Source organism: Pistacia vera, unplaced genomic scaffold (genome assembly GCF_008641045.1).
Source record: "Pistacia vera cultivar Batoury unplaced genomic scaffold, PisVer_v2 Contig162, whole genome shotgun sequence".
Lineage (NCBI taxonomy): Eukaryota > Viridiplantae > Streptophyta > Magnoliopsida > Sapindales > Anacardiaceae > Pistacia > Pistacia vera.
The window spans coordinates 44219-68897 of NW_022195705.1; the positions used below are offsets into that span (position 1 = coordinate 44219).

Below are 24679 nucleotides of genomic sequence, written 5' to 3' on the forward strand. Positions count from 1 at the left end.
TGTACAATTCACGTATAATACGCGTTTTTACTGACTAGACATTGGTGGGTACCAATACCATCACAGCAATATTGGACTGAAAATGCAAAGCCATATAACACCATTTAGGGAGAACAACATCTTCCCACCCAGGGTTTGGCGAAACGACATGTGCCCACCCGCCAAGTTTTAAAACGACACTTTCCCACCCATTGTTAAATTCAGACATTAATTTTAACAGTAAAAAAGGTATTTTTGTCAGTTCAAACAATATATATATATATATATATTCTGTTAATTAATAAATCTGCAAATATAATAAATAAATTAATATCATATGAATATTATGAATAAAAAATTAAACTTAAATCTTCCATACAATAAAATTTCACACAATTCTTCCATATAAAGAAATCTTCCATATAAAAAGATTATACATAATTCTTCTGTAAGACCAAATTTGCTTTCCATAATTCTTCAATACAGCCAAGAAATTACTTCGCATAAACCTTCCATACAATCCAAATTTTGCTTAACATAACTGCTATAAAAAAAACAGAATTTAGTTTACGTGAGGAATTTTGTCTAATAGGTGGTGGGTGAGTTGGCTGTGGGAAGGTTGTAAATGATGGGCAATCGCCGGCGACCAGGTAGTTACACACAACAACAATCAAATAAAGTAGAGGGAGAGAATTGAAACAGAGAAGGAAAAAGAGAAAAGGATTCTGCCTTCAAAAATTTTCAACCCAAAATTTGGTTCACATACATCTTCCAAACAACCCAGAATTTGGTTTACATAAATATTCACTTCTAATTCCATCAAAAATTCCTCCGCCTCAACTCCATGAACACAAATTCATAATAAACAAAACAAAAGAAAAAGAAAATACTAAATCAAACCCATGAAAATAAATACAAAACCTTTTGACATTGGCTGTGTGACATAAATTATAGAGCAAGACTGACAACACTGGCAGCTGGGGTTGTGAGTAATTGTGGTGGGCTTGTTGGAGGAGAGAGGAAGGTTGCCACCTAAGGCCCTTTGATTTGACAAAGAAAATTTTTTTGGGCAAGAGGGAGTGGCACTAAAACAAATATGACACCGTTGGTGACGCTGTTGCTGGCTTGCCATGAACAAGAGGGAGTGGTGGCGTCGGTTAGGCAGTGGGTGAGAGAGATGTTCTTGCATAAAGATGATAGTGAATTGGGTTTTTAAAAGAAAAAAAGATTTAGAATATTTTTTAATTATAGCAAATTTTATAAAATTATGAACTCAAATAATAAGGTTATTATAGTATTTTTATAATTTTATTCTTCTCAATAACAGATTTCATTAACGGATCTTAATCGATGGGTGAGAAAGTGTCATTTTGACACTTGATGGATGGGAAAATTTCGTTTTTCCAAACCTTGGGTGCAAAAAAGTCGTACGAGTAATATTAGCCTTATAAAGAGGCATACAAATAGAATGTCAGAACATACGCACCAATAACTGAAGTTAATGAGAATTCACATGGGGTTTCATGACTGCAAGAGATAAATCAAATTCCTCCATGGGATTGGCATTGCTCCAACACTTTGCATTTTTTTTTTCTTTTAATCTTTTTTTGGGTTGAATATTGTTTTAGTTCCAATTGTCTCTCCATGTAGATCAATTAATCTAGTGGAAAGTTATTAGGATTTGAATTTGGCAGAAGACAAAATGTTCAGATTTCAACAGAGCATATCACATGTCTAAACTTACTTCAATATATTGGTGCATAATTAGGCTCGAGAACATGGTAAAGTCACCCTAACTACAGCAATGTTACATGAAAGCTTAGTAAAAAAAGAGTTCTTTTATCAATTGCAAATATGTCTATTGAAGCTTAATTTCCCGTCGTGGATGTCAAATCTTAGGTCCAATAAAATAGATATTGTTCGCTTTAGGTATAAATTTTTGATCCAACAAAGTAGATTTTATTCGCTTTATTCACAAACTCACAAATTTGTACTTCGGCTTCACAAATGCATCTACCTCACTATCTAGTTAGAAGAACCCAAGCCTTATATATTAAATCTCATGCTTATCCGCTAGGTCCTTGTCAGGTCGTCACACATGTCCAATAGCGAACTCGCTCTGATACCAATTGTCATATCGTAGATCCAAAGTGGAGAACATTTGCTTAGTTAGATTGGGATATGACAATAGATTTACAGTAACTACATGAAATTTTACAAAGAGAACGTGTTTTTAGGGTTTCTCTTCCCATGTCTTGGAAAAATCTGCACAAGGAAACTTAGATTAAATACCCAATGAGGTGCATATCCAATGACCAATATCTTGAGAGTCACAATGTGGATCTGATCTGAGAGACAAGATTTAATGCAAAATCTTGGGAGTTTTTAAATGCAGTCTATAGCTTGGATTGAGTGAGTGTTGGTTGGGTAGCAGCAGAGCAATTTGAATCTATAAGCATGTCAACCACATGCAGTTCACAACTCTAGACATACTTAGTAAATGTGAAAGCACAAATGGAATGCCACGACATGGGGTATTCATAACATGAAATTCAGAGAGAGAGAGGAAAAGAATTCACATGGGATTTTATCTTTTGATGACAGGAAGAGAAAACTAAAATTCTTCAATGGGATTGGCTTTTGCATTTGTTTTTCTTCAGATTTTGTTTTGGACCAATTGTCTCCATGTATATCAATCTAAAGTTAAGCTGCATTACAACGATTTGAACTGGGCAGGAGACAAAAAGTTGAGAAACCAACAAAGCAAATCACATGTTCAAAGCTTAATTTAAAGCATGAAAAGTGGATAAAGGCTTGAGAAACATTAAACACATTCAAATCATAGCATCGGGAAACTAATGATATTGATCTGTGTTAAACATACACTGTGTCACAATGTTTCAATTTTAAGACCAGATTTATACTAAAACATGAAAGTTCAGGCAAAAAGACTGCCCTGTCAATTACAAGTGCGATTAGGGTGACCTTGCATTTATTATGAATCAATGTTGTTTTTCCATTAGAAAACCAGAGAACCAAGAGCTAACTATCGAGACTTCAGACCACTTCGCGAAATGGTATTGTTTTTCCACCAAAAAACCGGAAAACCAAGAGCTAACAATGGAGACTTTGGACCATCCACATATTTTGCGAAATGGTTCATGCATATTTGTTGCCGCGAAAACTAAGATCAAATTGGTAAGGATTAAAATATACCTTCGTTTTTTCTATTTATTTCTATTCTGTGATCTATGGAAAGCTAATAATATACATGCCATCGAAAGTATTAACTAGGTTTGGTAAAAATTATGGCTTCGTTTGGTTCACATATTGGAAAAACTTTTCTAGTTTTTCCAAAAAAATTAACTTTATTTTACCTATTTTGAAAATAGTTTCTAAATTATTCAACTTACGTTAATCCCCCTAAATTTGTTAATTTAACTAAACAACCCCCAAATTTTTTTTTGAAAGTTGACAAAAACACCCCAGTAACCCAAATTTACTAGATTCTGACCATCACTGCCGGAAACTAGTCAGAATCTGGTGTAATGGCGCACTACAGACTGAATCTGGTCGGTAGTGCGCCGATGTAGCCTTTCCGGCCAGATCCACGTTGGATCTGGCCGGAAAAGGCCAGATCTACGACCAAAGATCTGGCCGTCAACGGCCAGATCTTTGGCTGTAGACAGTGGTCAACGACAGCCAAGATATGGTTGTCGTTGACCATCAACGACGACCGTATCTTTGGCCGTCGTTGAAGACCAAATGCGGCCAGATCTGGCCATCGATGGCCAGATCTACGACCGGCAATATCGTGTCGGTTATACGTCAATACGACAACTCCGGCCACCCTCCGGTGGTGGCGGCCGACTGTTCGTGTTTTTGTTTTGGGGGTGGATTGTTAATTTTGAACATTTTATTTAGGGCTATTTAGTAAATAAATAAACATAGGAGATATTTAGGTTAATTTTTAAAATTCTACATCGTAATACCCACCCAATTTAACTTTTTTCAAAAGATTATTCTAAAAATTACCCAATAATGAACCAAACAGGGCCTATAACCTTGAAGCCCATTGTTAATAATCCCACTAAAGTTTAAAAATTTCTCTTGCAAAATTTTAGTTAACATAAATGGAATTCGTGCATCTTTGGATGCTTGCAAGAAGCCATCATTCATTAATATAATTTCCCTAATATCAGATATTGTTATTAATAATTAATAAGATTATATATCATTAACCCCAGATAGATTAAACTAGTTTCATGTTTGGACTCCATGTCAATGAAAGGAAAAATAGAAGCCCATAATATTGGACTTTACAGCAAGGTGGTAGGAAAGTGATGAACTTCCAATTCCTTAACAAACTTGCTTACAACCACTCTTCATTTCTCCACATTCTAGTAGACAAAAGATACACTTCAACAACTTTCACAGAATCGTTTGTTCAAATGAATATAGTTTACATGGAGTATTCAGATTCTAACTACCAGTTATCCTAAAATCTGATGAAAGAAACTGTGATGGAAAAGATCCCGCTGGTTGAACTCATATCACAGATACTGATATGTTGAGTGGTAGGGGGCGGTGAGAGGCGAAGAGAATAAGTAGGAAAGGAATGCCTAAGATGGATGTATCTGGTAGTAGCACAACCACCTCAGAGAGCGAGGAATTCAAGTAAGCACCTTTCCGTCGTAACAAAACCGGGTGGCATCTAGGAAAAAATTGCTACTCGTCATCAGCCGCCAGAGTTGGGCTTTTTGAGCAGCTGTCTTGCTGATGAAGTTCCAATAACCTCTTTTCAGGATTGCAAAGCCCTGGACAATAAGAGTAAAAAGTCAAGCTACCATATATATCACATATTATGAGAACTCAGAATTCAGTACAAACATATTTCAATAGAAATGCACTAAAACATGTATTTTTTAATGTTATATTAAAGCACTTAGAAATTCTACTGAAACCAAATCACCTTGTTGAATTTTCCCACATTTGAGTTGAGTCAACCATATCACCAATGGCATTGCAATGAAATCAATTCAATAATGTCGTAAATAATCAGTTTCTATTTGTTTCTTATGAAAATGGAAAAAAAAAAAATATTCATTTAGAGACATCCAGCAATGATAAACCTAAATATTTATAATCATTTTTTGGCCCTAGTTTATTTTGAAGTAGACAGCATTTTATATATGCACCTCACTGTGTAACAACGTTTACTCCACTAGCCATAAGATGCAACTTGCTACTTGCTATGCTTTCGTCTTCAAAGAAATTTAAAACCAAACACATGCTCATTCAACTTTACCCGCTCTTGACTCTGTATCATCACTAAACAAGTTTGGAAAACATTTCATATTCCATTATAAAGGTCAAGATAAAAGTGAACATCTGAAATAACATCCAAAATAAACTAATCAACGATACTTGATCATAGAACTTAATACCATTTACCATTTCACCTCTATCCTTTTGTAGCTACAGTTACAAACCTGAACATTTGGGAATATCCCAGACAGCAATAGATGTTGCTGTACACTCTGCTTGACACAGTCCTCTGTTATCTTCATGATTGACATTCATTGCAAGCATCCACGAACCAATCGTAACATCTTCATTGCTGAACATCCGGAAACTGTAATTTCAAACAAAATAAAAAACATTATGTACAAGGGAAAAACCAAAAATAATACAACACTTAAACATTATAATATACTTCCTATAAATTTGATATTTTGCCGTGAACAAGAAAGTCAGCATGTGCAGATAGTTACATTCAAAAAGAGGAAAATAAGACATTTTTGAGTAAATGCACACAGCCTTAAAAAGTTCATCCATATGAACAAATAGGGTTTTGTTCGGTGATATGATCAGATAGAAGGTCAACCCAAGAACAAGCCCACCAGTAACTCACCAATCACACATATTTCTGGTATAACTGAAAAGCTTGGCCCTATGAATAAATATTTATAAAGATAAGCAACATAAAGATAATGAGAAAAAAAAACCACTAAATGATAGTCAGTGCACTGAGTTATTGAAAGAGCAGACTTGCCTGTCATTCCTGAGAGCAACCAAACTTGCAACAACATCTGAAGAAAGAGCATATATAGGTCCATATGCATGGAGAAAGTACTCCTTCCCAATCAAATACGACAGTGGTTCATACCTGCATGAATTAAGTAGATCTGATCACTTCATAAGTACATGAATTCAGCACCAATTTCTGAAACCACTAAACATTAAGCCTCCACCTAGTACATACTGACCCTTGTTATGAACCCACAGCTATAACCGGAGGTTCAAAAAGAAATGCTTTAGGATTTATGAATTGCATTTGGATCATTAATAAAATATGTTCAAGACTATAGTTGGACTATGTTTATTTTTCTTCAGAGCTATGGTTAGTCTGTAATCCTTTTGTCATCCAATTCCTTCTTGACCACTAAAAGCAGAGCCTGAAAAAGGATACTACTTTTCTCATCCAATTCCTTCTGGATTTCTTTTAACTTTCTGATTAACAGACATTAACCTAAAAGTGGCCCTCTGTCTCTTTTTCATCATTTTATTATCAACAGCAAGACATTTGAGTCAAGTAGTGCAGTAATCACCAGAAAACCAAGCAAGAAAGCAGTCAAGAAATATTTACATAAATCATGTAGATTAAAATAAAATATTAGGACTAACCACTTGAGCTTTGGATCAGTAAAAACTGGACCCTTTTTCATGCATCCAAGATAAGTCTGAGAGTGAGTACGCTCTTTTGCCAAGAGCAATGACAAGCGATCTATGAATATGTAAAACAAAAAATTAGAGTTAGAAACCTCACAGTAAAAGAGAGAAAAAACTAGAAAAAGAAACATAATAATGTACCAACTATCAATACATTTTTATAAAATCTAATCACCTGGCCGCAAATATATATCATCATCAGCTTTGACATAAAACTCAGAATCAAAGAGTGCATATGCAGCTCTGAAGAATGCCAGTCTGCACCAAGGACTCCAAATGAGAACGATTTCTATTTTTATTATTCTTTTAAATGATGACTATAAATTATCGTCAACACTAACGTTTTGTAGGGGAGATTACTGTACTCCTCCTGAATATCTAATAGAAGGAAATCATCATATTCCGCAACCTCCTTTCTGAGAGCTGACATCTTTGAATTATCACTGGTTCTACCAATGATAAACCTGAAAGCCAAACCAGTGGCTTCTTCCAAGCTGCAAAGCATATTCCATTCAAATAAGGTTCCTATGAGCTGTGCTAAGAACATATAATCACCAAAGTTTACTAGAATATAACATCAAAAGTCTTAAAAGCCAAAAAAAATTATAACGTCAAAAATTTAATATTGTAGTGAAGAAATATCTATCAAATTTGACAATTTGAACAATTAAAAAAAAAAAAAAAGAAAAAAAAAAAAACCTACTAGCTCATTAATGTGGGTGCATCAAACAATCAATCCAGTTAGCTCAGTAAAAGCTCTACTTGCATAAGCAAGACCTTATTTCTAAATCACCTACTCATTCAAGAACACAGCTACTTCAAATTGATCTCCCTAACACAAATCCAGTTTCTTAAGCCCATTTTCCCCATAATTCCCATTTCCCAACTTTAAAACACATTTCCACAATTTTTCTTTAAAATATCTTACTGATTTACTACATAACTCTCCTTTATCAGCTTAATCTTAGCCAAAAATAATAATAATAAATTCTGCTCAAACTTTCAATCATTTTATTTATACCTAAAGCGGTGAAAAAGAAATCCGAAATAAGGAACAAATTAGATATAAAATATCATACTGATATTGAACTCAAACTGAATACTGATCCTAGAAAAAGAATCCGTACCGTTGAAGGCCTTGACGATCAGACGGCATCCACGTCTTTCGCAAAGATCTCCTCCGACCCACGGACCCGAACCCGGTCTGGATCCCAACAAAGCCCATAACTTTATGCCTCTTCGATTCGGACCCTAAACCACCTTTATCATTATTAGTATTAGCATTGGTGGTCCAGAGGACTTTGACGGATCTCGGAGGGGAGTTGTTGCAGCGGTAGCCGCCGTGAGAGACGGCGAGAATGGCGGAGATGCCGAAGACGAAGCCGGCGATGCCAATAATGAGAAAAGAGAAGAGGAGGACGGTGGATTTGCGAGAGGAAGAGGGACGCGCGTGGAATAATTTGGGAGAGGAAGGCATTGTGGTGGTTTAGTCAGTGAGTGAGACGAGGAGATTTTGAGTGTTTCATTACACAGAGACTGGAGTGTAAGAGAAGCAAAATCAAAATCAAAATAAAATAAATAAAACAAAAATAAGCGATTCTTCAGAAAGTATTTTTTTAATAATTGTTTTAAAAGTATATTAGAGTATTTGGAAGTAGTTTTTATTACTATGAAAATGGTTTAATGAACATAAAAAGGTTGGGGAAGAAAGGGACCTTCTAACTTCTTACCATAAATAAATTGTACACATTAACCTAAAATTCTATGGAATGATGACCGATTTAATTAGTAATCTTTATTATGTACTAATAAAGAGTAATCAATTTTTTTCCACGCAAATAATAGGTTAATGTCACTTTTCCATCCATAAATTTCTAAAATATTATTTTATTATCCAAATTTTATTATGTTTCCAATCACCAACATTTTTTTTCTCAATTATCACTCATCAAAACCCGTCAAATCTTACTCCTATTGGCTTACTAATTGTCGATAATTGAGCAATTATGGTTTGTACAACTACCTCTCCCAAGTCAAATTCTGATCAATCCCAACCACTAAAATCCAACCTTCCATCACTAAAAGTCTTCAAAAACCCTAACAGTTTAGACCGAGTTTGCTTTCTGTTTGCCGCAAAAATATAAATTTGCATAATAAAGTGGTATTTTAAAAGTCTGTAAGTGAGAAAATGTCATTAAACCATTATCTAGGTGAGAAAAAACCGTTAAACTCTGTAACAAAATATTTTTCCCAGTATTTATGCATTTTCTATGTAATAAAAATTACCATAGTGACAATGAATTTTCATCTTATATGTTCAGTAAATATATATAACTTTAATATATATCTTTTACGTTTAGTATGAGAAACCTTAATTAGTTTTTTCTTTTTCAAGCAGCCTTAGTTTAACTTATATTTGAAAAAAGCTTAAAGAAAAAGTTTGCAAAAGTGAAATATGGGTGTGGCAGAATCCTTACAGCTAGAAAAGAAACAGAAAAAGGAGAAGAAAGGCTTGCTTTGTTTCTCTTTTTTTTTTTTTTTTTTTTTTTTTCCTATTCAGATATTCTTACCAAGATTTTTCTACTACTTTTTGGTGACATTACTTGATGTAAAAATGTTTAATTTGTAACATGAAGATTCAATCCTTTTTATTATTATTATTTTATTTTTTGTTTTGCCTGGAGATTCTTGCTGCAATTATCCTAAGCAGGAGGGAGAAAGCAAACCAAAAAGTAAAAACAATTTCTAATATTTACATTTCATTTCTACTTCTCATTCAACTCAAAGGCTCCTTGTGGCTGTTTGTCCAAAGAAACCTGTGTCTTGTCATCCATACATGAGGTTTCACCAATACAATTCATTTCAACCATGTTTTCTCCAGAAGTAGAACCCTTTTCTTCCCAGGACACCTTTGAAAATTGTTCCTGAGATTGCTTTTCTTCATCTACATCTTCTTCCATGTTCTCGAATTCCATTCCCTCCTCTGGCATTTCACCTCTAACTTCATCGCTTCGATCAACTTGATGTACATTATCAGGGATTTTTGTTTTGGCACCAGCTTTGTCCACAGACTCATCAATAGGCTCAAAGTCATCACAAGTACCTACTTCAGTTGGTCCTATATACGTTACAAGCTATTTCTTGAGAAAATTAAAACAGTAATGAAGAACAATACATGTTCTGTTCAAATGAGTGTAAATACTAACCGGTTTGTCCATCTGCTTTATGATCTCCATACAAGGGTTTTTTAAGAAGAACCGTTCCAGGAAAGACCATCAAGTTAATCTTCTTTAGAGCTTTCTTCTCCTCTGGCTCCACTGGCTCAAAGCCAAAACCCTCTGTCCATGTGTCAACAAAATTGGGAATAGCTGATATGACAAGCTTTTCCACCTTGAATGATATTAACATCTACAGCCACCATTAAGGGAAAAAGGTAAAAATAGTAAATCAGATAGAGAGGCTGCTAACAAGAACAATTAAAGATCTCAATGTGATAGCGAAAGCTGAATGAATTATGTTTCCTTGATACTCAAAAAAACTATTTTACTATTCCGGCAATCCAAAATCCAAACATATACAATTCTTTAAAATAATAAATAGAAACCAAATTGTCTTCTGATCTCATACTTTTAAACATTGTTTTGAGAATGAAAAACAGAAAATGCCATCAAACATATTCTACGCTTCTTATGCGAAGGTTTGATAAACATTCATGCAAGTATCGCAAAGCAACTACAAGAAGGAAAGTGATCAATTCAGAAGCTTAAATTAATAGGTAAGTCAACAGTGGTATTTAAGCTCTCACAAAAGGTAAGGAACTATGCTTTTTACCATCCAAATGAAGGCACTCAAGAAATTTTTTGATGACAAAGCAACACAATGACCTATAAAACTGAACGAAATACAATAAAAGAAACGAAATAAGAAATTGATGCCTAAAAAACCCAGAGGTAGCAGGATAAGATGGGAATATCTGTCTTGAACAATCTCAGCTTCAATAGGGGCATAAAAGAAAAAATGCAGCCAATTACTATACTGACGGAAAAACTTAGGCATAGATTTATGAAGTAAAAACCTCTTCTATGGCAGCCATAAGGCGTCTGCACATTCCCTTGCGGCGGTAATTGCTGCAGGTAGCTATAAGTGGCATCTCTGCAACAGCTGATCCATGGACTCTACAAACAAAAAAAGTTTTGATTTCACATTCACAGTAAATGAAGAGCCAAGTAAACATGAAAATGAAATGAAAATGGAGGCAATTGATTTGCAATGTAGGTTTCGATTTTGCAAGTGAGATAGAGCCTACACCGACCATCCAATAAAGTTCTTTGATAGGAGACCGAAACTAATATATTAAAGACAAAGATGAAAATGTGAATGGCTTTAATTATCCACTACAGTGCCAGATCACCTACACAGAGGTAAAAGAGTGACTGAAAACTCTATATAGGCTCTGAATAAGACAGATTAACTATAGGATCTGTCCAGGCAAAAGCAGCCCCAAAACAAATAGTTAATCAATCTAGAATCCCATTCCAGTTAAATAAAGAAGAAAGAGGCTTCCTGAAACTGAAGCACATAGAGGTGCAAACGAATGCACTTTTAACAGGTCATGTCATAGGGAGTCAAGTCAATGATTCATTGAAGTTCTTAACAGAAGCCAAGTCTTTAGGGATACCTTTGTAACCATTCAGATTCAAGGTCTTGAAAACTAACAGGTTCTGGATGTATTTTATTGACCTCGAAGCAAATTCAGAAGGCTTTAATTTTAAAGCTTTTGTTTTGGTGAAAGATGCTGTATCTCACACAAGAAAAATTAGAGTTAAGTCAGTTGACTGGTAAGTTTTGATAATACATGTATATACACAATCACGGAAGATTGGGGGAGAGGGAAAAAAAAGGGAAGAACAGAGAAAAAGAAGAAAAGAGATACCAAAGTTAAGGTTTCTCTATTTTAAAATTGATCCAAAATGTGGACATCTTTTAACTTGGATACCGATTCATGTAACCTGGATGCAGCAATTTTTGTGGCATTTCAACAAGGCTAATTATAACCCTAAGTAATATTCTTTTTCTTAACCTTTAGAGAATCTTAATATTATATTTTCCCAGAAATTATAGCCAAACTACAAGTCCAAGGAAATCTTGACATTTATCTTTGTGGCAATCCAGTAATTCCGGCAGTATGTCTTATCAGTTAATCTTTGACCCATAGCCTACAGTTCCCAATATATTTTAATATACCAAACATTTAACTCATTTAATAAGCAATAGTCTACAGGTTTCAAAGAATTTTTTTGGTACGATGGAGGAAGCATTAATGGCAAATACAGATATTAAGCATGAGACTTGCTGTTTGAAGCTCTAAGAATGTTGAAATTCTATATGAATATGAGAAAGATATTATAACCATCAACTATTTTTGAAGCCACGATTTAAAATATCAGATGCCCAAATGCAAGTATCAATCCTACCTGATTGATGCCACAGATATCAGAACATCATCCTTTTCCAAGACTACTGAGTAAAATCCATGAAAGTTCAAGCGAGAAAATTCTGAGCTGCAGACGACCAATAAAAAAGCAAAAAAAAGGCAAATGGTTACCATAAAAATTCATGCCAAAGACTATTAAGTTACATATGGTAACCCTAATCTTGTGTCAAAAACAACAACTATAATCACCAAGGGCATTGCTGTTTTGCTTTCCGCTAAGTAGAAGAGATTATTTATTTGACATATAACCCAATAATTGAACTCCTCCACTCTCTAATAGGTGAAGCTTTCAACTCAGACCAGGAGATCAATACCAGAAATCAGCAAATATACATATGGCTTATACCTAAAGATCATATGGAATTTGATTACACAAGGTATAAATCAATGGAAGGTACTTGGCAGGCAGAATCCCTCGCCTAATTGTCAGTTGACATTTCTGTTCCTTTGAAAGAAGATTTCTTCATTCTTTTCTTTTTTCAATTTATTAAAATTTTGAACTATATGGTTCCTCCACTGACTCTTCGGCTCACCTTGTGACACATGGCATGACTTAGTAGTTACTAATGTGACACCTTAATGCAGTTTCAGACCAAGAAACATTACATTGCAGCTCCATTTCATGAATCAAAAGTCCAGAAATATAAAGAAAATCAAAGTTTGCACCCTCAGACAACCAATAGAAATAGTATTTGCAACGTCTATAAACAATTAAAGATGCAACAGTCACTTAATATTTCCTAGAAATCTAATTTGGAAAAAAACAATAAAATAGGTTCATTATTATAGAATGTGAAAGTTTCCTATGAACCTAAAAATGTCAGAAGCAGGTCGGCCTTAGATGGGAAAAACAAAAGGAGTTAAGGCCCATCCCAATTGAAGCAAATTATGGAGCATCTAAAAAATGGGAAAGTGAAAAATGTGAAAAAAAAAGTAACTTTTATTGTCTTATCATAATAAAAAAAACAACAGAATTGCAGTACAACTTTTGCATGATTATTAGGAAAGAATATACAAATATGCATCTCCAGTACAATGTGGAGTTAGAACCTTCCCACTAGACCAAATGGGTCGGGAAAAGGGTTGGTAAAGAAAAGAGATTAAATATGGAAATGAAAGCCTGAAAAAATATAGATGAGAGAACCAAAAACTATCGACACAAAACTCCCAAAAATAAAAAAAGAAACAGAAACAAAAAAACAGGGACCGACCTCCAGTTGTATAAGAGATGGGGTAACATGTCTATTCCTGTTCTTGGATCCACCATGGACTGAAAGCATTCCTCCATAATAGTAAGAGCAATGGCTAATTTTGAGTTGCATTCAGCCTTCAGGGCAAACCGTTGAGCGGAGTGAACTTTTTGGTCTTCATGAATGCATCTAAGAAGTGTCCAAGAAAAGCCATCAGCAATATGGTTAATGATCCCAACATGAGAATGAAGACCTGAATAAACCTGCAGATACCAACAACCCTAAGTTCTTGAATCACAGCTGAAGACTCAAAAAAGAATATTTGAGATACAGAAAAATGGAGAGTGAGAAACTAAGATATATAAGGGGGATGAGCTCGTTCAAGAGATAATATACAAATTTGGTAAGACAAGACTAATAAGTCCCCCTTTACACAGGCAAAGACAAGATTCAAACTTTGTAGCTAGGGAAAAGGACCGTTATGCTGCTATTGGATAGACTGATGAAGTTAAAAAGGCAGAACTGCAGTGTAAATTATTCAATAAAAAATGACATTTTTGGCCACAGAAGGAAGAAAAATGAAACACACATTCGAAGACCTTATTTTACCATCAAGATGTGCAGTTACTACAATGACTGATGATTTAGGTTCTGGTCCAAGGATGGAATACATTATGTGGTTGAGACTTGAGAGTTATCAATTTTGCCTCATATACAAGTCATCTTCTACCTCAAGCACTCATACTACATTAACATTTGACAAGCTGAAGTCACCAAGTATGCCCAGCGTCTTGTCCAGAAAGGACAAACACATGGGATATGCTGTGCAAGATCATGCGTAGATATTCAAGTGCCACCACAAGTAGAATCTAGGGTTTGACCAGTTTTAGTCACAATTCTTTTATCATTAGGTGCAGGCAAGCAGGTTGGGAAAGATAGAATAATTCATTCTTCTTGGGATGGGCTTGGGGAAACACTGACCTGCCTGCCCCTGCAGTTGCTATACATAAGCAGGTACACAATCAAACAAAATGTGAAGACAAATAACAAACTTTAGCTCATACACCAAAAGCCACGCCTTTGAAGGTCATACTAGCCAGATTCAACAGATCCTCCAGAACAATACCTAAAATAAGTTAGGAAGTTTAAAAATCAGACGAAAGTACCTCCTGACAGCTTCCTCCACAAAACCAAGTATCAGAAACCACTCCTTTGCATACATTTTGATCTCTCAGGCATGCCTTGTGATCTGCTTATGTGCATGATAAATTTATAATTATCAGGTGATTAGAAACAAAAATTGCAAGAAATGAATCATGGTAAAAACAAAACTGTGAGAATATATACAGAACTTCCCAAGAATAACTATATATATATATGAGGAAAAAAGAAACAACCACAAAAATACTTGGGTGAATAATAATAACAACAGCTTCTTAACAGGGATAAAGCAAACACACTAATTTAGTTCCAGTCTGTGGAACAAAATGGCACTTTGTTACAAAGGCAAAGTGAGGGGCCATGGTACCCGAAGCTTTGGCAAATGTTAAAATAAGAGATACTTTGATAGTAATTAGTCAATTACCAGCTGAAACTTATAAAAGGATCCAATAATGTTTTTCCCATAAGCTACTCATTTCTTCTTTTTTTGGCTAACAAAAGACATTAACTTAATATGCCAATTAAAGCAGTTATTGGCTTTCTTTCTCAGAAATTCAACTTGCTAATATTTCTTAGATTTACTGCTTAGCCGAACTCTTCACAGTTTTTATTTTCTACTTTCTCGTAGAATCAATTAAATTCGTTTTAGCATTTATAATCCAATATCTTTAATACTATAGCACATGGCCTCCTCAAGATCAAAATCCAGCTTATATATGCACAACATTTGAAAGCTAGGATATTGTTCATGGTACTAGGTTTGCATTAAAGTTAAACATGTAAACAACGGGACAACTAGATTTTCTAGAACTCATATTAACCAACGTCAAAAAATACAGTAGCCACAAAAAACTACAGCTAATAGATAACAGAATAATCCATCATTTATATATCCTTCCTACATTAACAGGCTTCTTAACATCCCTTTCTACAATAGTATCCAGCATGACAATTATAAATATACAGTAAAAATTCAAATTCAAAAGAAAGTTTGACTTGCACATCAGGAACAGTAGTTTTGAGCCTCCACATTTTTTAAGACATTTCTAGCACGAAAAAACAATATCAATGTTCAGAGAGGAGAGAAAAAAATTGTCTTTTCTATCATCAACATATGCCAGCTTCAAATTGGAATTCAGTTTGCAAGCCCAAACTGCAGTTTAACTTATACCTATCATATTGCATCAATGATATTCAAGCCACCCACAGGCTTATGGAAACAATTTTAGGAACAAGAAAAATAATCAAGCCAAATGCAAGGGTGCGAATTTTACATTTATGCTCGCACTGAGAACATTTTAATGCGTCAAAAAAACTTGAAGCTGCTTTATCGTCAACCAAATCCCCACATATCCAACAGGTGCAATTTGAGCAATACCAACTGCCTGCAGGAAGCTCCTGGAGTGAAATAATGAATAGGAAAAGGAGAGAGAGAATAGTTTAGCATGGTATCCAATGCATGTAATAATCTAAAGATAGTAGAATCATAGTTATCATTGGCTCTGAGAAACACAACTAATAGATTTTCAATATATAATTCACTGGGTTGAAAGAACAAAATGAATACATATAATAATAAAGTTAAAGAAGACAAGTCCGCAACACCATGAAAGGAGTGAAAAAAAGTGCTCAACAGTATATGTATAAATGACAGTTCTAGAGCAAGTTTTCCAAAAAGAGAAAATATGAATGAATTTATATATTGATTGCCTTTCCCTTTAGAATGAAGGAGCATAATTTTCAAATAAGTCAAGAACCATAATGTGGAATTTCACACATGCCGGAGGAAAATGAATATACAATCATATTACATTCATGGTAAAGACACTGTTATCTGAATACATGCACATACAGTCATGTTTTCATATGATTAACTGCACTGAACGAGCAAGGAAGCTTATAGCCACATCAGCAGCTATCTAACTACCCAAATCCACTTAATAAATAATATATCTTCAGATCTTAATTGTTTCTAATCACTCACATATATATCAAGATCATAGGAGAAAAACAGAGTTTCACCAATATAATATCCAGAAACTACAGCAGTGAAGACTTGCTGTAAAAAAATATTTTGACCTTTACCAATCAGTTACTTGAGGGAAAGAAAATGAATGTGTATATGCATAAAATGATGCTACACTTACGAATTTTGGATACAAAGTTTGTATCCCAATTGATGTAACAGCTTATTTGGCATGGACACAACATTCATTACATCAACTCACAATTAATGTTAGTGTTAACAAATAAGTTACTACATCAATTTGTATCCCAACTTAGTAAGTTTAGCATTACTCATGTGCACAGCACCTAGCGTTAAAAATGGAAACAGATTATAAATGATGTACATTACATAAGAATAGAGTTGCTAAAAAAAGAAAAAAGTCGTTTGAAACTAAATTTAACACACATCAGAAAATACTGCCAATGAAAAGAAATGAGAAGGGGTATATTACTTGATAATTTTTCCCGGAGCGGAAAGGATTTCATGCGAAATAGAGGATATGTTTATATATGCAAAAGTGAATAATAATGAAGTATTTTATAAACCGCACCATCTTTTGCCAAGATTAATAACCACAAAATTTTAAAATATTATTCGAATTTACCAAAAAAGAAAAAAGAATTAATGCATGAAAGGACTGTAAAACAGCAGATTGTGACTTATACATCTCACTGGTTCAAATTTTACAGGCAAAAGTTTTATAATGAGGCTGGATGACAGAAAAATTATTATGATCAATATGCAGTCAATAGCTAAAAAGATACACTCAGAAAATATGCTATGATCAATGCTTGACCTCAAAATCAAACCCAAAATCCTTACTATCATAACTCACAGTAATCTAAGACTGCAAATGAAATTTGCAAAAAGATATCAAGCCAATACAACTAAATTGAATGGAACAGAAAACATTGCAACTACCACAAAAAAATATAGTGCATAGTCTGAGTTATACTCCGAGTTGCAAAACCAGAAATGAAATAAATTAAGAATAATGAGATGTGATCACTAAGGATAGCAAAAATAATAGAATATGTAAAATGAGATCAGAACAAACCTGAATAGACAAGCAAGCCAGATGAAAAGTAGAGGGGCAGTTATCACAACAAATCAACTCACCCCCATCACCACAGAGTCCACATGAATCATCATTTTTGTCCTCTTCATCAGTTTCCACCGTTCCAGTTCCAGTTCCACTTTTCCTACTCTTGTATTCCGCTGACCATGCTTGCAGCTGACACAAAGTGAAAGGCTTACCAGATTCCATGAAAAGATTTAAACATGGCCGATTTGGCTTGTACCCAGCATGTATCTTGAATTGGGAAACAGAAAGCACATCATCACAGCACTTGCAGATGATTCCATTACTAGTTACTAGACCATCTTTTATCACAGCATCATCCTTCGGGTTTCGATACTGGATCACATCATTGAGAGATATGACACCAGCAGCAATCATCCAGGACAAAATGGTTCTTGTACCTTCCATGAACCACATAACATTCTTGAAAAGCTTACCCCCCTTACCTGGGGTTCGGGGAAGCAACCTGCAACTACCTTTTCTGTTCTTGAGCTTCGTCCACCTTTTTGATTTACAGGCTTTTGTTTTCGAAGAAGATCTACTACTATTTAGGCTGTACTCTTTGTTTTTTATAATAGCTGAGACTAGCAGGTCATCATCTTTGATTCCGCATGCAACTGGTTTCTTCCGTCCATTTCTAGAAACACCACAGCTCTGATGACTCTTTGTAAACTTTGAGCCTTTTTTGGCAGTCTGATACTGGTTTGGGCTAAAAGCCATGGTGTCTTTGCAACTAACTTGATTTCTTGTATTTAGAACAAGGTAATCCTGAAGTTCTTCTGTCTCTAATAGAGTGCTACTTGCATCAATGTCCTGTGGTGCAGTTTTAGTAGCCACAGGCATATCCAGAATTTCACTTCGGTAGAGTGAGCTCAATTTTATTTCAGATATCCTTCTAGACTTCCTGCGTGTCTTCTTTTTCACTCTATCAGATGCAGAGGATTTATCATCTGTTTTGAACTCCGAAGCTTTAAGGCACTTCTCACCCTCATCTTCACTGTGTCCAGACTGCTGTTCGTCAACTGAAGTTACAGGACCATGTGCAGAAGGATCAAGTTCAATAGACGTTTTTTCAACCTCATCAGAATGAACCACACAATCATCTTTGTGGTGTGGACAGTTATCTGGAGATCCCTTCAAATGACTTTCCACCTTATCAGTAACTTGGCTTTCAAATATTTTTTCTTTTCCCTTCCACAAATGCATTGACACATCTCCTAAAGTTTCTTTGGGTGCTTCTGCATCATGTTCAGAAATTAAATTATCACCCCAAGGAGAAATTGTGTTGCTGTCTTGATGAGGTGAAGCAGATTCGGACCGCCCAACATTGTTAACATCTTCAGAAGCACCAGGAACATCATAAAGGCAACCACCTGATTGGATACAAGTACTATCTGATCCACAAGGGGGAAAAGAAGTCATATCATTGCTACTTTTCTTCCCAGACATACCAAAACCCTGACTACCTGTTACATTGGTGGTATCTACCCCATACATACCTACTTTATCAGCCATATAGATAGATAAACCCATCAGACACTTAGTTCCAATTTCATTTGTCTGTTCATCAAACTTTGAGAAACTTCCATTGCCAGATAGCACATTACAGGCACGGTAGCTTCCCTCAGAAACAGTCAGCAAAGCTTTAGTGTCCAGAGAAGTATCATAAAACCGAACAGGCACCTGTCTCTGAAAACAACAAGTTTCCAAAGAATCTACATTTTCCAGGGCCAAAACAGCCTCATCTTTTTCACTCTTGTCAACTAGTACATTTCGTGCTGCTTTAACGACATCTCCCTTCCTAAGTGAACCAATCTTTCTATCGACAAATATAACAAAGACAAAGGGATCTAAAAGATTCCAACGATGAGCCAATGTGTCAGCAAGATCTGAGTGATTCATTTCTTTCTCAATATTTGTTAATGTCTCTAATAAATCAGTATAGAAATTATTAATATCAGTCCATTCCTTACCCTCATCTTCCTGCACCAAATTGTATCTGTCAGCATATAAAGTCTGACCACACACTCTCCAAGCTTTAGGGAATTCATGAAATAACTTCCCCTCCGGTGATCTGTAAACTCTATCTGTATATTTCCTACTAGGTCTTTTACACGTCTCAATACCCCAGCCCGCAATCGTAAATAAGCGAACAATATGATTCTGAAGAAGACGTCGTGGATCTGTCTTGGGATCAAGCTTCAATGAAACATCAGATACACCCAATCCTAATGAATCGTATTCATTGGCTGTTTCTACAACATGTAGAGCAGATTCAGATTTCTCAGCAACAGTGATAGATGGACTTGCCACCACGAGCCTGGTTGCAAAACTCTCCTGGGAAGTAGGTGACGCAATAGCTTTACCTATAACCACTTCCTTTACAACATGCCCATCTAAGCTTGGCAATTCATGCTTTGTAACACCTGGGTCACTTGCCTCGCCACCTCTTTCTCCATGTATCTTTGACAAATAGCAACTAGATGTAACACCTTGACTAGATGATTCAACTAAATGGAGCTTAACCACTTGACACACCGAGTCTGTAGCTGGACAGGAAGAGCCAGTAACTTTTTCTATTGATGTTGAATTCAAAACCATTCTCATTTCAGGTTCATCAACTGAAAACTTCATTCGCTTGACACTCAAATTCTGGTCATCCATTTCTCCCAAAGCAGATCTTTCCAGAAAACACCTTGATCCTGAAGCCCCTCCAGAATTTTCATTTGCATAATAAGAATTCTCCACAAACAAACTTTTAGAAGAAGACTGTGTTGTCACTGATGAATTTTCACTATTAGAACATAATGATGTATCTCTATTCTTAATGTTGTCATGTTCAAAGTTAATGAGTCCAGTAACAAGACACCTCTTACTTGTGGCAACAGTGCCATTTCCGAAGAAGATCTCCGAGAAAATATGGTGCTCATCATGTGATCCCTCAAAACCATCATCAGAGAAATCTTCAAGTGATGTTCCGAAGGACATCTCTACCAACTAAGAGCAGTCTCACTAGAAATACAGAATCTAACTATGCTCTACAAATAACTACCAACATGACTTGGGTCCGGCCATGCATATTAAATTCCATCTGCCATCAATTATGTTGCAAGTATTAAATAACTTACTTGATAAGTCAATGCATTGAAAGGAAATCAACTTTACCATTTAAGACATCTATTGAATGCTACAGATCTGCAAATGGAAGAGGAAAGAAAAATTAAGATGTGCATATCATATACTTCATGTAATCAGATCTTACATAAAACTATAAGCTTAAATTAATGCTACAAATATATCAACTCAAATCGCCATTTTATTACTAAAACCTTGATGATATTTCAGAAAACAAAACACTAGAGAAAAGAAAATTTAATATAATAGATTGTTACATTGGATTACTTAAATATAAGGCAACTCTTCAACTTCAAAAGTCTTTTAAGTCCCAAAGATCTCTAATAAATCACAAATAAAACAAAAATAACTCTACTTTCAAATCAGAAATCATAAACTGTAAATTACAACTGCTCATTAAGTACACTAGGATTTGTAATATCCTGAATACTATAATATCAGAAATGCCTTCCCCATGCATCATTGCTTGATATAAAATATTATGTTGTACGTTTAATTTTAGGATCTCTATGGTGTTAAAGATGTTCAGACATCTGTTGGCAAAAGAAAAAGAAATCATAAGCGGCATAAGCTGCTGACCCTTTAGTTTCATTACTGCCCTAATTGAACAATGTTATAAATGGGAAAATGAAAGTAGAGGTGACCTTGGAAAATCAAAATTGAACTACATATGAAGCAAACAAGAAAAATTTATCAAATTAACAATAAAAGTTGGAGGGGGAGCAAGATCATGTATAATTCAATACCACACAACAAACTCAACTGATTTTCTTTTTACATCCGTTAGCCTACTTGCCACATCTTAACTTAGCTTTAATGTAAATATGGAGCTTTTAGAGTCTTTAAATGCTTATAATTTCATATAGGTTTATCACCAACAATTGAAAACCAACACATTTCCTAGTATATAGGTCCATGCAAAGCAAACATATTAACTAATAAATGAGGGTCGAACTATTATACAAGTGCATGACTACAAATGCCATGCATGATAAATTAGACTACAATATAACCTCCTCAGCGTTATGAATTCTGCCAGTCTTTAGCGTAGATTTTAATACAAACACATCATGCCCCTCAATGTAGACTCGCCAGTCGCCACCCCCAAAAAGAGAAGTCAATAAAAGAAATGAACAGTAATAGATAGATAATATGCAAATTTTCAACATTAGAGAAATTCAGCAATGCATGAACTAACACTAGCATATAAATTGCATATTTGGAGATTCAATTTACAGCTTTATAAATTTTCACAGATTTAATAAAAATCAAAGATGTTAATAACAAACAAACAAAAAAAAAAAAAAAAAAAAAAAAAAGGAAACTTGCATATACCAGTTCTAAGCAAACAAATAGAATCACCATCCAAGCATTGAATCAAAAGAACATGAAATAACAAAAACAAAAACCCATGAACAAATTCCAATAGCTCATCAAACCCATCTCTAGAAATGCTTGATTAATCAAAAACTAAAACCAAACAGACCCAACACCCAAAATTCACACAGATCAAAACCCAGAAAGCAAATTCAAAACTATAACACACAAACAAAGAATCACCCAACCCCACATTAAAATATTCAACACACAAATCAAACTTACAACAAATTCAAACATAAACAAAGTTCATCAAATTCCTAGGAAAAAAAGCTCACCATTGTAATGCATGTAGCAATCAACATGCAAAGAGATTAGAGAATGAATAAAGAATCTAGAACTAGGGTTTGAAAGCGGTTTGGTTTGGTTTAGTTTGAAAAAGAGAGAGAGCAGAAAATGAGGGTCTCTTTGGCTTCATCACCTCAACTAAAGAACAAAGCCCCACCAGTAAGTAAAGAGAGAGGGATTGTTAAAAACCCGAATAGTGCTCCCTAGTACAACAGATGTCATGTAACTCTCTCTCTCTCTAAAACAACTTTCTCTCTCTACATCTCATCTCCTCTCCTCTCCTCACCTCTCTCCATGTGACTCCTCTTATATCTCTCTTCCTTTTCTCTCTCTTTTTAGTTAGTCTCTTTTCCCTTTTTTAACCCACTTCACTTCATTCTCCACTCACCACTGTGCATCCCATAAACCCCTCATTTGGGTTTGGGATTTAAAACTTCCCACATAAAATTCACTACCCTTTTGAATTTACTTCCAAGAAATTATTATGTCCACTTTGTGCTTCATGATTTGTTTTTTGTTGTTTCCATATTGAATTCAAGTGTCTTAATGCTTATATTAAACATATTTTTCTATATTTTTTTTTATATTAAATATTTGCAAATTCAAATCTTTAAACATAGTGATAAATAGTTCAAAAAGCCAACGATTCTTTTACAACCTCTATAATTTTCCTTTTAAATTTGAGCTTTTCTTAAATTAAAAGAGGCCCCTCTTTTTATTCTCTATGATATCATATAATATATTAAATTAATAATATTTATTTGACTTCCAGAAAAGAGTGACAAATAGGAAAAAGTAAGAAGTTCATCTCGAGGCTTTGGCTAAGTAAAAGGTAAAGTTATAGTCCCAAAAAGTGGGTAATTTACATATATATATATATATATATATATATATAATGATCAGGGATGTTTGGGTCAGTTTATGCACACCTCAACTAATCTCTTGGGACCCTAGAACTATCGATCAGATACGAACTCCAATGACCACCTCTAGTAGCAACCGTGGGGACTCAAATTGGGAAGACTATTAGATTATCCTCTTACTCTTTTACCCTCAAAGGAACTTGAACTTTGAAGATTATGTTGGATCTTTCTCTTGAGATACCATTTTAGATCATCTTCTTGCTCTTTTACCATTAAGGGGACTCGAATATGAGAAACCATGTTAGATTTTTATTTGTTATTTTACCATCAAGACACTCAATGATGGTTAAAGTAGGGTAATGTTAGAGACTAAAATGTTACTACAAAATTCTACTGGATTATATCTACATAAACCAAACCTTAGGGATGAAATTGTTATTATCCCATGACAAATAGAAGCACAAAGAATGCCCAGAGGCAGGCAGGAGAAAGAACGAGACAGAATTTAAATAATGTGCTAATGGTTTACTTAGATTATGATTAATGTACTCTAATTAACAATTAAAGTCAATACGACAATTATTTATTTTCTTTAAATGGTATTTACTATTTCTTCATTGACAATGGTGTATGTAATGTTTAAAAAAAACCCAACATGTTACTTTACTTTTTATCCTAATATAAAGTACAAGGAATTTTTGTTATTCTTTTATAAATATTCGTATAAAAAAATATATGTTTATAATACCGAGAGTTATATATATATATATATATATATATATATGTATGTGTGTGTTTGTATCCTTACCTAATAGATGTGTAAATTTGTTAACATAATAAGAAACTTTAAGTTAATTAATAAATTTAATTATAAAAATTTAAATCGAAATGACGACTGAGTTTATTATATGTATTTTAAATCAACATGAGGAGAAGTTTCTTCAAAGTTAATATATTTTGATGATGGATATCAATAAATTATATGATAATAATAACGATTTTTCAACTATTATCAATTCAATAATTTATTTACTTTTCTGTATTAATATCTCATAGAATGATTCTCGTTGGAGTACATATGGGGATTTTATGATATTTCGTAAAATAGTATTATTAGCACCAAATTTGTATAACTTATAACCAACTTATAGACCATTTTATAATACCAATATATGTCGCATTTTGAAGATTGAGATAAAGGATAAGTGAGTTTATTTATAATAATTCACTTTCATTTGATAGTTGGTGTATCGTACTCGATAATTGACGTATCAGAATTTCCTGATACTATGTATATTGTATGGGGGTCAAGGGAAAATATCGTTTGGGAGTAAAGGAAAACCTATTGAATGAGGAGGGCCAATGAAAAGG

The 24679-nt window shown here is 34.4% G+C and overlaps 2 protein-coding genes across 11 annotated transcripts; both read right to left on the minus strand.

The window, feature by feature from the left end:
- Nucleotides 1-4241: 4241 nt before the first annotated feature.
- On the minus strand, nt 4242-8191 carry LOC116125276 (probable beta-1,3-galactosyltransferase 14). 5 transcript variants are annotated; one of them, XM_031411015.1, is made up of 8 exons: nt 7839-8191; nt 7053-7205; nt 6887-6969; nt 6667-6766; nt 6035-6148; nt 5472-5614; nt 5288-5310; nt 4242-4796 (listed from the first exon to the last, which is right to left on the minus strand). In XM_031411015.1, the coding sequence occupies exons 1-8, from the start codon at nt 8186-8188 to the stop codon at nt 4653-4655; spliced, it is 1110 nt and encodes a 369-aa protein (XP_031266875.1). In that variant the 5' UTR covers nt 8189-8191; the 3' UTR covers nt 4242-4652. The 5 variants fall into 5 exon arrangements, 4 of the variants coding, with proteins under 4 accessions (XP_031266875.1, XP_031266876.1, XP_031266879.1 ...); XR_004127311.1 differs by having other exon boundaries at nt 4313-4796; nt 5178-5310; XM_031411019.1 differs by having other exon boundaries at nt 4778-4796; nt 5288-5370.
- Nucleotides 8192-9444: 1253 nt separating this feature from the next.
- On the minus strand, nt 9445-22726 carry LOC116125269 (increased DNA methylation 1). Of its 6 annotated transcripts, XM_031411001.1 has the most exons (10): nt 22436-22724; nt 20811-20840; nt 17622-20736; nt 15831-15954; nt 14562-14644; nt 13417-13658; nt 12186-12272; nt 10787-10886; nt 9918-10119; nt 9445-9829 (listed from the first exon to the last, which is right to left on the minus strand). In XM_031411001.1, the coding sequence occupies exons 3-10, from the start codon at nt 20631-20633 to the stop codon at nt 9477-9479; spliced, it is 4203 nt and encodes a 1400-aa protein (XP_031266861.1). In that variant the 5' UTR covers nt 20634-20736; nt 20811-20840; nt 22436-22724; the 3' UTR covers nt 9445-9476. The 6 variants fall into 6 exon arrangements, 5 of the variants coding, with proteins under 5 accessions (XP_031266861.1, XP_031266862.1, XP_031266863.1 ...); XM_031411002.1 differs by lacking the exon at nt 20811-20840; XM_031411003.1 differs by having other exon boundaries at nt 9445-9814; nt 17622-20840.
- Between the last annotated feature and the right edge of the window lie 1953 nt (nt 22727-24679).

Excerpts from the sequence above, each read along its gene's own strand:
- LOC116125276 (XM_031411015.1), bottom strand. The coding sequence starts at position 8,188 with ATGCCTTCCTCTCCCAAATTATTCCACGCGCGTCCCTCTTCCTCTCGC. Across the intron at positions 6,767-6,886 it reads TGATATATATTTGCGGCCAG|ATCGCTTGTCATTGCTCTTG; the intron begins GTGATTAGATTT and ends ACATATTCATAG. Across the intron at positions 5,311-5,471 it reads GGATATTCCCAAATGTTCAG|TGATGATACAGAGTCAAGAG; the intron begins GTTTGTAACTGT and ends AAACTTGTTTAG.
- LOC116125269 (XM_031411002.1), bottom strand. The coding sequence starts at position 20,633 with ATGTCCTTCGGAACATCACTTGAAGATTTCTCTGATGATGGTTTTGAG. Across the intron at positions 15,955-17,621 it reads TGGCTTGCTTGTCTATTCAG|GAGCTTCCTGCAGGCAGTTG; the intron begins GTTTGTTCTGAT and ends ATTTCACTCCAG. Across the intron at positions 10,120-10,786 it reads TTATGGCTGCCATAGAAGAG|ATGTTAATATCATTCAAGGT; the intron begins GTTTTTACTTCA and ends TGGTGGCTGTAG.